This window comes from Lepisosteus oculatus, chromosome 3 (assembly GCF_040954835.1).
Source record: "Lepisosteus oculatus isolate fLepOcu1 chromosome 3, fLepOcu1.hap2, whole genome shotgun sequence".
Taxonomy (NCBI): Eukaryota; Metazoa; Chordata; class Actinopteri; order Semionotiformes; family Lepisosteidae; genus Lepisosteus; species Lepisosteus oculatus.
This window is the reverse complement of record NC_090698.1, coordinates 40,723,947-40,738,527: the sequence shown is the minus strand read 5'-3', so window position 1 is coordinate 40,738,527 and position 14,581 is coordinate 40,723,947. Positions and strand designations below refer to the sequence as shown.

At 37.9% G+C, this 14,581-nt stretch overlaps 1 protein-coding gene across 1 annotated transcript in view; it reads left to right on the top strand.

The window, feature by feature from the left end:
- The window catches only part of lix1 (limb and CNS expressed 1), a 29,792-nt gene extending 15,220 nt beyond the window's left edge, over positions 1–14,572 (top strand). Inside the window, exons 3-6 of the mRNA XM_006626782.3 lie at positions 7,404–7,544; positions 9,539–9,634; positions 11,095–11,172; positions 13,699–14,572. Coding sequence (XP_006626845.2) covers positions 7,404–7,544; positions 9,539–9,634; positions 11,095–11,172; positions 13,699–14,004 — 621 coding nt within the window. The 3' untranslated portion in view covers positions 14,005–14,572. The remainder of the gene's footprint in view (positions 1–7,403; positions 7,545–9,538; positions 9,635–11,094; positions 11,173–13,698) is intronic.
- Positions 14,573–14,581: the final 9 nt, after the last annotated feature.

The following is a 14,581-nucleotide window of genomic DNA, read 5'->3' as shown; positions in this document are numbered from 1 at the left end:
TGGGTAGCTGCGTCAGCATGCGTAGGCTGCAAAGGAACAAGTAATAGGTTTATTCCATGCTGAAAAAAAAGAAGAAAGAGAACACAACATTTCGGCTGTGGAGCCTTCTTCAGGTGTGAGAGAGACAGGGCAGTAGGCAAAGGTAAAGTAGCGGGAGAACAAAGGTTGGGAGGGAGGAGGAGTGAGAGGCGGGAGCAGGGGACAGAAAGAGAGGCCAATCAAGAGGTGTGAAGTCAGAATGGGTGCAGAGAGGTGTGAAATGAAACTTCCAATGAATGGAGAAAATTTAAAAGAACAGTAATCTGTCGTTAAGGGAAGGGAGAATGTGTGATCCTAACTGCAGAATAATTTTAGTTTCGGTGGTCTTTCTGATGTATGAGTTCGGAAAACCGTCTTTGAGAACACAGACGGAGAGATTAGTGTGGTCATGGCCGTCAGAGGTGAAATGAGAAACAATGGGCTTGGAGAGATCTTTAATCTTCACAGCCCTGACGTGTTCTCTGAAGCGGTCTCCGAGTCTCCTTCCTGTTTCTCCAATGTAGATGGCTGGGCATTTACTGCAAGAGATACAGTAAATAAGGTTGCTGGAGGTACAAGATGCTGTCTGGGTGATCCGGAATTGTCCTGAGGGGCCTTGAATGAGTGTGGTGGTGGCTGTGTACTTGCAGGTGATACAGCGAGCTCTGTTGCAAGGGAAAGTGCCTGGTGTGGATGATTGTTGAGGGCGGTCAAGGGAGCTGTGAACAAGGAGGTTACGCAGATTAGGTGGTCGGCGATATGAGATGATAGGGCGATCAGAAAAGAACTATGGTTCTTTTGTGTGATGAGAATGTGACGATTATGCTGTGGACAGCCTGCCTGCGAGACCTGAGCTCCACTGAACATTTATGGGATGAGCTGGGGTGCTGTGTGCTATCTAGGAAGCAGAGACCAGTGAACAGGCACATATTTGTCCTTACCATACAAGAGGAATGAGCCAGAATCCAATAACACAGCATCTGCAGGTGCAACCTGCATCTCCCATTTGATCAACCCTGTCAATTAGCATAATGAATTTAGTAATGTCATGTCTGCTCAATAAAATGTCAATAGGCCTGTTGATATATAGATTCACTTAGTACACTTAGTGACTTTGTTGCAGTTATACAGTAAGTGAAATATTTATTTGATGCTCGGTATGGTATGCTCAGAAAATGTACAGAAAATTACAATTTGTGTACCATTTTGGAATTTTTAATAAACATCATGTTTCCACTCTAAAGTCATTCTCAGTTACTGTCATCTACTTACAGTAAAAGATTTTCATGTACTCAGGTCCTCCATTTGCATGCTTTTCTGAGCCTTGCAGTTTGCTCTGGCATTATCATACTGGACAGCCAGAAGACACTGACCAGAAAATAACAGAACAGAACAGAACAGTCCTTCAGTATATCAGTGGCTGATCCCTCTGTCACGCTCTTGACTGTCCAGAAACAACTCCATCACACAAAACATTGTCCTGTTTTGTCTTATCTCAGTGTTGCCTAGTGCAGTTGAACTTGTCAATGACAGTGGCCTCGAATGTGGTCTAACGGTCTGTTAGTATCTGGTCATGTATGAAGAGGTTTAACACATACTGTACTTGATGTCAGCTGCTATAAAATTGTGTTTTGTAAGATGAGCTATCCCTATATGTTCACCTAAACATCATGAGCTTTGTGATGTGTATCTCCATGCCTGTAAATGCTTCTAAATGCTGTTTATGTTGTTCAGATATATAAGGAAGACATTAATCATTTTACGGGTTTATTAGCAATGGGTTAAAAGACACAATGGAATATGGTTTATGAAATTATTTCAGTACTGTCATTTTTTTAATATTAACATTATGATTTGGTAGCTGTAATGTGAGCTTATAATACTTGACAATCATTGTCATCTTTCAGCATTTAATCAACAAAGCTGTATTCTATATGTTTTGAAGAAATTGATGGATCCTGAGATATGAGTTCAACTAATTCCCCTTATTAAAAAAGTAGAGGTGGCTGTCATGCAACAAAGTAAATCATCTTCGGCTGATTTTTCCATTTTAATGTGAGATACACTTTTTGCCCTTTTCTCATAGATCTTTGCTTAGACAGAAAAAACGGAAAAAGTAAACTCAGACCAGCAATGTCCTAGTTGCACGCAGTCAAGTATGTTAAACGTGATGTATCCGGTGGTCCTCAATGGCTAACGTTTGCATTTTAGAAAGGTGTGTGTTGATATGTGCAATGCAGAAAATGTTTCAACAGTCCTTAGCAGGGATTTGTTAGAGACGGAGGAGTTAGTTGATCTTTGCTATTTTGATCTTTAACAAATAGTACATAGTATCAGGGGAGCAGGTTCTGGGCTTGTAAATAGAAGGCTGTAAGTTCAAATCAGACACTGTTGAGTGAGGTGCTTCAGTAAAACACCTAAAGAAATTTGGGATCCTATCATAAAATAAATTATCTGTTCAAATCAAATTGTTCGGATATGTATTTTGCATGTGAAAAAACTGTAAAAATTATGCTGGCGCCACGAACCCAGAAAAGATCCACTCCTGATAGATAGATAAGACAGATAGATAAGACTTTATTAATCCCATAGGGAAATTGATGTGTTACAGCAGTCCAGCCCAAGACAAGCAAAAACAGACATCAGAATAGTTATAAAACAAAAGACAACAAAATTTAAAAAAGTGTTTTGGCAAGATGTTTGGCACTTATTTGGCAAGATGTAAATCTGCACATAGTATGTAAATTGAATTCCTTTGATTGTAATTCTCATTAGGCTAGTTTCTCTTTTTCAGTGCTGAACAACACCATGTGTGTTAACAGGGAGAGTTACAGGTGGTTTAGATTAACCCAAACAGGCAGACCCACCACAAACCAAACCAAAGAGTTTTTCTTTGGGTGGAAATGGAATGTTTTAGATTGCAGTCAGAATAATCCTAAAGTATGAAGAAGGATGTTGGGTATTCTACTCTTCATCTGCCTGAAGGTTTAAGCAATTATACATAGTGCTTCTTGGGTCACTGTAACTAGAAAATGAAATAGGAATCTGCAATAATAAATTACAAAAATCTAAATATAAACTTTCACCCTTGGATGGCCTTGTCTACCTGGATTTAAATCTAACTGCTGTTTACTTACACTTCAGTTATTGGATAGAACTGATGTTTAAATATATCTGCTTTAACATCTCTTTTGACGAAGGCAATATTAAATAAATACATCTCTTTAACTCCATAGACTACCCTAGTGATGCTGAAAAAAGCATCTTTACTCTCTGACATAAATTCATTTGAATTAAATTATATCATAGTTATATAAATTCTGGACCTGGGGTTCTATCTGTGTGGAGTTTGTATGTTCTCTCTGTGTTGGTGTGGATTTCCTCCAGGTTCCCTAGTTTCCTCTCACAGTCGAAAAACATACCGGTGTAGGTTTATTGGCTTCTGAGGAAATTGAAGTCTAGATTAACAACAGACTGTATTGACAGTCTATCATGGAACATATTATTATAAAGCTTTTCAAAACACGTAGTGTTGAAGAGTTACAAAGATAGGTTAATTCCATGTTAAGAAGGAGAAAAAGGTAATCCAACATTTCTTTTTTCAGTGTGGAAGTAATCTTTATTTACAGTATTCCTTTGCAGCCAATGCACACTGATGCAGCTCTCCAGTTGAACCCCGTATTAAAGAGTTTGCTATTGTTCAGTGTGTAATGAAATCAAGTTCCAGTATCTGTGAAGAGTTTGTGCTTGGCCAAAGAAAAAAAAGGGAGAAATGAATTATTATGGCAACATGGGTAACATTAAAACAATATTAAAGAGCTTCCTGGGTTGCTATTTTGTTTACAACTCTGTGGGTTTTTACAAAGCATACTTTTGTGATTCATATACTTGTTTATTATTTAGTAATGGCTCGACCATGGGATTGAATCCAGTGCAATGAAATCCTTGTTTAATGTGGGATGTTTTTGCACCAAAGCGGAGAAAGTATTATACAAATCTTTTGATGAGAACTGATTTACTTAAAAGATAAGAAGGCTTTGATTACAACTACAGTATATACTAGAGACCTGTAATATCTACGTGTAAATGTTTAATGTCACAATGGCTGTGCAAAGACAGATTTTATTTTAGTATGCTACCGTACATTAAAGTATATACTACAATATTCTTTCCTGTTTGTTGTTTAGAATTTACAGCTTCATTGCAGATTGCATTGTGAAAGAAAGCAAGACATCATTACTTTTGATTTTTACGTGAATTAAAATAACCTGCAACTAAATTATTTGCAGAATTCTGCAGAGTTAAAAATGCAGGCTTTGGGCTGTCACCAAATTGTGACAGAACTAAAGAAAGAAAACTGAGGTATTCGCCAGCATCAACAGCTTAACAGCAGCATAGTACTGCATTTCATTCTATTCAATCACCAATGTGGTCTGTCTGAGAAAAGTAAAGAAACTCCAATCCAGAATATTGTCATCTAGCAATAGAAGCTACTACAAAAGAACTAAAGTATATACTGTATAGTAGCTGAAATAATAATGGTTGGCAATAGTTCCTTGTTCTAGGCTTCTGTGTGTAACAGCTTATGACAGTAAAGACATAGTAAATTATTAAATACAGTTTGAACTGTTGTAAAAATAAAGATTTTGAAAGTTCAAGACATTTGCAAATTGAGTAAGTTTCCTTAAAATATTGATCTTTTCGGAAACAAGTTATCCTCAGTGCATCATGCACAGGGCAGAACCATACCTTCTGGACAGAACACACATACATCCATTCACACATGCACACACACAATTTACAGGCACCAATTCACCTGCACAGTACTTATTAAACTGCAGCACGTGGAGAGGAAACCCACTTCAACAAGGGGCTTTCATGCAAGCTCCACACAGACAGTACCCCAGGTCAGAATTGATCCCAGAACCCAATAGCTGTGAGTCAGCAGTGCTAACAGCTGTTATAAAGTACCAAGGGCTTACAGCTCAGCAACAGTGCCGTATGTGAGAGGTCACCATCAGCACCAGTAGTGGGGGACCCCAGGACTGTTGTCCCCATTGTTTCAATTATCAGGTTTACAGATAATTTGGCCTTGATTAGACTTTTGCCAAATCAATTAATCAATTAAATGTCTAAATACAATTAGACACAGGAGATAAATCTTTTTTTTATTTTAATATTCACTGTAATCATACACTGTTTTTACACAAAACTAAGAAAATGACAATTCACAAAACTGTTTATTCCTATTAACCCTATAAACCGTAGATGGAACTGATAGTGAAACAGTAAATTAATATAAATACCTTGGCACTATTATTAACTTTATCATTATCATTATAATTTATTATTATCATTAAGTTTGAACGGCCAATACAGAGGCAGGTATTTGAAAGTGCATTAAAGATAGTATTTTAAGAAGGTTAAGGAATTTAATGTAAAAATCACAATGTTTTATAAGAGCTGGGGAGGTACCTTGTCCTTGCAGAACACAAATAAGTTGAACAAATGGATCGGGACTGGTTGCAGTCACACTGGTTCACCCCTGGACTTAATAACATGTCTAACAGAGTAATATATTATTAATCTTGCACATAAAATCTTAGATTACCCCTTTCATCCACTGCTTTCAGAATATACTGTACTCTCTTATCCACTGGAAGGAGGGATCAGATGCCCTGTATAAAGACTAATAGAACATTTACTTCCTTTATACCTAAAAACATTCAGTTGTTGCACAGTAAAAAGATCATTTGCAGGTAGGGATCTTATTATTATTGTTGTTCTTGTGTGTTATTTTAGAGACTTTTCCAGCTAATAATCTGCTTTTTAATCTTATAATACCAGATTGATTTCTGATTGAGAAATTTTGCTGAATGTTTCTTTAAATTATGGAATTGTACTGTTGTTGTATTGTATTGTATTATTTTCCCCTGTGTTATATGTTCATGTATGTTGATGTGCAAAACAAATTCTCGGTTAATTCAATTAAACTTTTCCATTGAATTGGACTTTGAATCAACATTGCTGCTTTTCCATTTTGCTTGAATCATTTTTATGTCTTCTAGTGTGTTTTGCCAAAACTGTCTTTTGAAAAGTCTAAGTAGTGAGAGACTTTTTTTTCTAAATATATTATTGAAGTACAGCACAAGGTAAAATGGGCATTATTTACATTATTTCAGTGAATCTCAACAGAGGAATAGAATCCATTATCTTCAGTGTGCCTAAACAGCAAAGGGTCTTTGCACCTTGAACACTGTTTTTATTATTTGAACAGAAGGTTTCTTTGACTTTGATGTCTATCATTACTCATCAACTTAAAAATGGAAGAGTGCTTTTTTCAGACTGAGGCTTTCAATTTCTTTTTGCTTAGTGTCCACAGCACAGTGGTTTAAAAGAAAGGATGGCTCACACAACAATTTTATCTCACTGATCAAAGAGTTACTGTCACTAACAAAAATCATCTGCCTTCTTCAGTATTCTGTCCACACGAACACTGCTGCTGTGTTTTGCCATTATGCTGAATTTCAGTGTTTCCCTTCAAAATGAAAACTGTGGTTTGAAAATTGCCTATCACCAGTGCAACCAGAAGCTTGTTTCAGATCAGTTGAAATCCGAAAATGGGACTGAGCTAGCAATGATACTACAATGCTGTCTGTGAGCCATCCCAATAATTTCTACATCAACTTCATGTCACTCTCAAAACAGTAGTGTCAACTTAAGTCTTTGTGATCTTTTCAAAACAATTAAGTTAGATCTGTAACTAAAACATACATGCATAAATAAAACTGTGGCTGTAAATAACTTTGTTCTGAGAGATATTGTTTTCCTGGAAAGGATCAGTGATACTGTAGTAGTTTTATGATCTTTTCTGTAGGCTGGCGCCTCAGAAATGTTGCGGTATGGAATAGAATACTGGTCCATTTCAGGAAGGTCGTGGTTACACATCCCATAATCTTCACAAGAACTTTAAAGGTGGTTCAAAGCTGCCAAAGAACTGAGTCAAGCAGATGGAAAACTCAGGCGTCAGTTGATTCAAAACAAATTTATAAGGATTAAAAGGTAGTCAAATTACTGTAGAGAAGGCAAAATAAAGGAGATTGTGCTGTATAAGCCAGATTTAGTGAACTGCTACAATACTATTGCCACAACCTGCCTTTACTTTTCAGTGCTGTATATCCCTTAAGAGACAAAACAGTGAATTTTAAAGAAACCAGTAAAATGTCAACCAAAACCTCATTTAACAGTTGACATTGCAACACTATTAGAGTGGCGACTGACACCTTTGTACTAATACAGAACTTTCTCAATTTCCAAGCAGTTTCAAGTATAGGCTTTCATTCTTCTTTGTTGACTGATGTGCTAGAGGGATGTTTGTTTTCCAGTGCTGCCTCACTAAAGCTGAAGCCAGGCGAGATGCAGCCCGAATTGCACTTATGAATTCCGTCTTTAACGAGCTGCCCTCACGCAGGATAACACAAGAGTTCATCTCTCGCAGTCTCCAGGAGGCAGCCACTACTACCTCTGTAAGTTCAAAGCGCCTAAAGAATGTCTCAGCAGGATAGCCTGCCAGTAAGTTAATTCATGAACCTGCATCTGTAGAGCACTCTTCTTCTTAATAATGGATGTCAACACTCTTTACTCCAATCAATCTGCAGCAACATCCATCTATCCATTTTCTAACTGCTTTATTTAATTCAGGGTTGTGGGGGAGTCAGAGCCTATTCCAGCAAGCAAAAAGCACAAGGCAAGATATACATTAGACAGGATGCCAATCCATCGTGAGGCATGCACAGACACAAATAGACACATCAGGGACAATTGTTTTCAGAGGTTAATTAATCTACCAGTATGTCTTTTGGACTGAGGCAGGAAACCAGAGTACACAGAGGAAACCCATGCAAACATGGGATGAATACAAACTCCATGCAGATAGCACCCCAAGTGTAAGGCTGCAATGCTAACCACTGTGCCACCTATGCAATATGATATTCACAGAGCATGCAGACTCTATGCAGACAGAATGAATTAATAAAAGACGGAAATGGAGAGCAGGGACAATTAATATCTGATTACTGTTGAGAATAGAAAGAATTCAGAAACATATATATTTTTGTCCTGCACCACAAGGACACAAAAAAATTAGTGTCCTTCGTTCTAAATATTAAATAACTATGGCACATTTAAAGCCTATCTTGAAACCTACCACCACCACAGGGTACCCATCAGGAATTCGCTTACCTGTGAGTAGGAGAGTCATATTTCTTATTAGTGCCAAAGAATACAAGCTGAATGTATCTCAGTGGAGGAAAAGAAGGCCACCCATAACTGAACATCAGCTTCAGATAGGAAATTGCACTTGATGCTGTGCCATTCAGAGGGAACATGCTCAAGTTATTATTAATTTACTTGGCCGACACCTTTATCCAAAGTGACATCTGTAAAATTTTATAGAGCTGGGCTTCTTACTGAAGCAATTTGATTGAAGAGCCAAGCTACAAGGATACAGCAGCAGTGCCATACCCAGGTTTAGAACCCACAGGCTTCTAGTTATAATGCCAGAGCCTCAGTCCTTAATTCACAGTGTTACAAGCTATCCCTAGCATAAACGGAACATAAGCTTGTGGCTTACACAATTATGCCTAAGGCTCTATTAATTCAATCAGTTAAGCAATTTCTCACTTTTCCACCTCATCTGCCACAGAGTGCAGTTCTGGGATCATAACAGCCAGCAGCTCACAACTGATAACCCACTGAAGCTAAGCAGCTGTGAGCCTGGTCTGTACCTGGATGGAGACCTCCTGGGAAAAACTAAGGTTGCTGCTGAAGATATGTTAGTGGGGCCAGTAGGGGACACTCACCCTATGGTCTGTGTGGGTCCTAATGCCCCAGTATAGTGACGGAGACACTATACTGTAAAAAGGTGCCATCCTTCAGATGAGATGTAAAACCGAGGTCCTGACTCACTGTGGTTATTAAAAAAATACCAGAGCATTTCTTGAAGAGTAGGGGTGTAACCCCGGCGTCCTGGTCAAATTTCCCATTGGCCTTTACCAACCATGGCCACCTAATTATTCCCATCAACTGTAGGAATTGGCTTCATCACTCGGTTCCCCTCCCCACTGATACTGATAGCTGATGTGTGGTGAGCGTACTGGTGCACTATGGCTGCTGTCGCATCATTCAGGTGGATACTGAACATTGGTGGTGGTGGAGGGGAGTCCCCATTAAACAGCCATTTTCCTCAGGTTAGGGTCTTCTGTGCTCTCATTCAGGTTTTTTTTGTCTTGCCTCACCGTTCTTTTTCCTCTCTGAGAGGTTTTCGCTTTTCATTGTTTCACTCTATCATCTTATTTGTGGTCTTTCCCCCACCCAGTTCACAGACATCACTGTAGTCTGGATTACACACTCGAGAGCAATTCATCAGGTGGAAGTGTAAAAACGTTGCTTTAAATCTTAAATCTACGTATGATGTCCTTTTCTTGTTTTATTTTAGCATCTTTATTTGTTTCATTTCAAGGGCAGTTTAGGTGATGCCAGGGATCCCAGTACAAGCATAGGAGCCTACTGCTTCATGCTGGAGTCAAACAAGGGGAAAACCATGCTGGAGTTTCAGGTATTTCAGTAAGAGTTTATTTTTACTTGAATCGGGATACTATCCCTGAGAAAGCTAAACTGTACAAGCTGATATCCCTAAATACATGACAAAATCATACAAATGTTAACAACTAATATCTTACTTTAAAGCAAAGAAATAGTTAATTGTTAATATTGTACTGTATGTATTACTTATTTGCAAATTGTCAATTAGTGATTTAGCAAATTAAATATTCTGTACTGCAGCATATTTGATGGGTTCTCTTAATACTAGCTCCAATACTTCTGTAGATATTAATAAACAAATACTGATTTAACCTACGTTATGGAAAGACTTAGTTATAACATATTCAGAAAATTACTAGACTAAAGCAGTTTTCAATTTAGTCAAGGTAAAATGTGGAAAGCATTAACATCTTACTTGCTAATTAAACTTACAAGGAACAAATGGATTTCTTTTTCATACTAAGACGTGAATTTCATTTCTTCTTATTTAATCTATTCCTTACACTTTCAAACCTTATAAAAGATCTCTCAGATATAGGGAAAACATTCTTGAAAAGTAAGTAGGGTTTTCAGTATGAATACTTCACCATTTTAAAGGATTCTATCAAGTTTGAAGTCATTGAGAGAGAAAAAAAAATGTTTCATTTCCTTTTCAACTGAAACAGTATTTAGTGTCCATGGAAATAATCCAAAACATACAAACAGAATCCAGGAGTCAAGATTTTCTAATGTGTCATTCGCATGATAAATATTCTTACTGACAAGCAGATTAAGCATACTTGTTAACTTTTAATAAAGCCCCCAGACCGCTAAAACAAATATAATGAACAAAATATCAGACAAATCTTGAAGCTATTCTAAAATTATAGCCAGCACTATTTTTTTTACAGCTAGGTCAGGTATTGTAGAATTGTTGTTGAAAGACATTTCTCTTGACATCTTGACATCCTCAGAAATCTGCTGATCCTTCAGGATCCATAACATGACCAGTTTTTTAAAACATATGCCAGTTGTCAGCCTTTGTATAAACTTTAAACTAAACAGGAATAATCATTTTAAAATGAAATATATACATGAACTTGATCATGTTCATTATGTGTAAAGGATTCCTGTGGACAAAACAAAAAGAAATCTATGATAAAATTAAAAAAAAAAAACATTAACCACAGTCTGACAGCAATAACCTTACTTGCTTGTGTGTTTGTGCATCATTCTTTGTGTATCTTTTATGTTATGAGGCTGCAGCAACTGACAGATGAACTAAATACTACAATTTAGACCAGCCGGAATTCTGCCTCTGTGTCTAAAAAAACAATAAAAAGAAAAACTTTTTACTTGTTGTTTAGTAAGATGTGAAGGACAGTATGTTGCTGTATTACAACATAAAAAATTAGGCTGATATATAACTTGCACTCTCACTACTTTATGACTAATCATATTGCCATGTGTTTCCCTTTCTTCCTCAAATTTAAGGAAATAATGACAGTTTTCCAGCTTCTGCACTGGAATGGGAGCCTTAAGGTATTCAGAGAAAGGAAATGTTCTCGCCAGGTAAAGAATATTTAGTCTGAAATTCACTCACAACATCTGAGAAGGATATTAATTAAAAAATAGAAGCTGTTTTATAATTTAATGACATTTCATTTAGTGATTTTTAGACAAATTTAATGTAGCTGTAACCACAACTTTAAAGCCTCATTAATTTTAAATATTATAATTTATGTTTTTATTAACTGCCGAGAGCTATTATAAAAGGAAACTTGATATTTGTTTAGCTAATTTGTTTATCCAGAATTCTCTGACACTACATCTAAAAATGTAATGTAATTTAAACAAAATTCACAAAACGATCTAAGCATTCAAAGTCATACTGTACCTTTGTCATGCATTCCTGTTCTGTAAGTCTGTAAGGACCAAGTCATGTCCTCAAGAAGGTAATCGAAACAGTTTTGTGATACCTACTATATTTCTGCCCCATTCCAAGAATATACAGTAATATAGTCAAATAATATGCATATATTGCAATATGAACATATGCCTTATTTTTATGTGTATATTTACACCTTTGTATCACAGCAAGAAGATAGAATGAATGTATTAAGTTATTACTTATTAATAGTAGACTACAAATCAAACAAGTTGTATTGGATGTGCAATAGTAACGCAGCAGATCATGTAATAATCTGGTTCTGTACTTATATAATTATCAGCAGGAATACAGTCAGATAAAAATGCTGATTGACTTTTCATTTAAACTACAGGAAGGGCTTGGTATGCAGTTATATACAGTATATTACACATGGAACCATTTAACTGAATTTGACGTTTTAAGCATTTTTGCTGTTAAATTCGATACCAGTATGTCTCAAGTATATCACTTTACATTTCCACTTAATTCTATACAGTGATTATATTTGATTTTGCATTCCGGCGTAATGTACTTAATTTTCAAGAAAATCAAACAGAAAATTATTTCCTAAGAGCATTAGTTCGACTGTGCCAGAATCTTTGACAGTTTTATCTGAATAAGAGGTGTTTAATGGCGTGATAAATTTTGCCTGTTTTTGATTACTGTCAGAGGTGGGGAATACATTAAGCATTTGCTTTTTTCATTAAGAGCAAGTGGCCATTCACTTTACTGACAGTGGCAATCATAATCCGACTTGCTTGTTTTGGAATGAATGAATAACACTAGACCTGTTTTTTGGATGAGTGAAAAATAATTAATATTTTGAGATTGACAGTAGGACCGGAAGCTAAAATGAATGGTCAGCAGTAGACATACTTTTACATTACAGTATTAGAATAACAGCAATGATTACTGAATTGGAAATAATGGAATTGTATTCATTTGATCATGACATTTCAGTTCATTTTATAGAGCTATTCTCATTAATTTAAAATATAAAAACTATTATACCATACAGTACAACATTTAGTACCATACATAGTGTATACAAGATATACAATACGGTGGAGCAGTGGCACTGTGGCTAAGGATCTTTGCCTGTGGCTAGAAGGTTGCTGGTTCAAATCCCATAGCTGGCAGAGGAATCCTACTTTGTTGGTGTCACACCCTCTGCAGCCAGAGGGTGCTCCTCCTCTGTCCTGTCCCTAGTTTCTGGTGCTTTGCTGTCCTTCTGGTGTCTCTCTCTCTCTCTCTCTCTCTCTCTGGGGCTATATATTTCCAGGTCTCTCATTCACCTTCGCTCAGCATTGACGTTCGGATGTCCTGAGACCCGTCTAGCACCAGGTCACCGCTCCGTCCGTGGCCTGAGGGCATAGGTTTCTATACGGCATTTCCTGAACTCTTTGCACTGCTGAGACTGGGCTTACTCCCTGTTCCGCTGCTTTGCATGGGGTCTTTTTCCGCTCTCCAGCCATTCCACGGTTCATCCCTTCCGACATCCGTGACAGTTGGTCTCCTGAGCAAGGTCCTTAACTCCAGCTGCTCCAGGGGTTCCATTTAAGTGGCTGACCCTGTGCTCTGACCCCAAGCTTCTCTCTCCCCATCTGTGTGTCTCTTGGAGAGCAAGCTGGGGTATTAGACAAGACAAATTCCTAATGCGAGAAATTGTATATGGCTAATAAAGTGATTTTATCTTATCTTATAACACTGAAAAAATTGAGATACGTGTTAGCACAGCAGGGATGGATGGGTAACAAATGCTACCCAATATTTTGCGGTATGGATTTTTTTCAAGGTTGGCATGGTGGCTCAGTGGTTGGCATTTCTGCCCTGCAGCACTGGGACCCTCAGTTCAATTCCTGGGGTGCTCTCTGCATGAGGTTAGTAGGCTTTCCCTGTGTTTATGTGGGTTTCCTCAAGGTTCTCCGGTTTCTTCTTACACACCAAAGACATGCTGGTAGGTTAATTGGCTTCTGTTTGAGTGTGTGTGTATGTATCTGTATGTCTGCCCTGCAATGGACCGGTGTCCTTTCCAGGGTGTCTTGTGCTCTTTGTAGGCCCTGGGTCCCCACAACCCTGAATTAGATGAAAACAGTTGGATGTTTTTCAGTGTCTCTGCATATTTCTGTTACAGTCCCCATCTCACACACATCTTTTCTCCTTTACAGGAAGTTATTTCCTACTACTCCCAGCATCGTTTGGATGAGTACACCAGGAGCCACATGGCACTAGACTGGATCTCCAAAGAGCAGGAGACGCCAGGGCTCATCTCTCACGAGCTACAGCTGGCCCTGAAGGAGCTTGGGCAAGCTTGCAAGGCTGGCAGAGAGCTACGCTTCTACAAGGAGAAGAAAGAGATATTGAGTCTTGCCTCAAGCCAGATGTATGGTGAAGAAACCGCAACCACCTGCAATGGAGAGCAAAGTGTGTGTGATGCTCAGGGGACAGAGCCCAACTCCAATAAGCAACCCTAAAGCCTGGAGAAAACAAATTCGATCACTATGTCATTGCAGCACTATGTCTAGACTTCTTACAGCACTTTCAGCTGGCTGAGACGTCTCCTGTGGAGATTAAAAATAATGTGCCATTGTGCTTTATGAACAGGCAGAGATCATTTGTCTGCAGGCTTCACAAACTTTTTCAAGAACTTGGATATAATTCGCAAGCCCATTAGTTGAAAAATATTGGGGGAGGGGTTGGCACTTTCGAACTGTAAATAGAAGAAACAAAGGAGCAACAATCCCCTAGTACTAACTGAGATATACTACATTCTAGTGAGCAATACCTTCATTAGTCTACTCCTTGTCCCAGAATACAAACCTTTAGTACTGTTTTAGAGCCTATATACTGTAGAGTTTTAATGAAGGTTTGAAAAGGATGACAGCTTACCAAGTGGACCTTCACCTCTGCAGCTGCCCCCTGGTTAATTCTTCGCTCTACATGCAGGTGTTAACATCCTCATCCTACAAGCAATTTGTAAACCCTTAGACAAGTAGGGTTAAGCCAGAGCTAAAATGCCAGAATAAACATTGCATTTTCTTATTGGGTGTC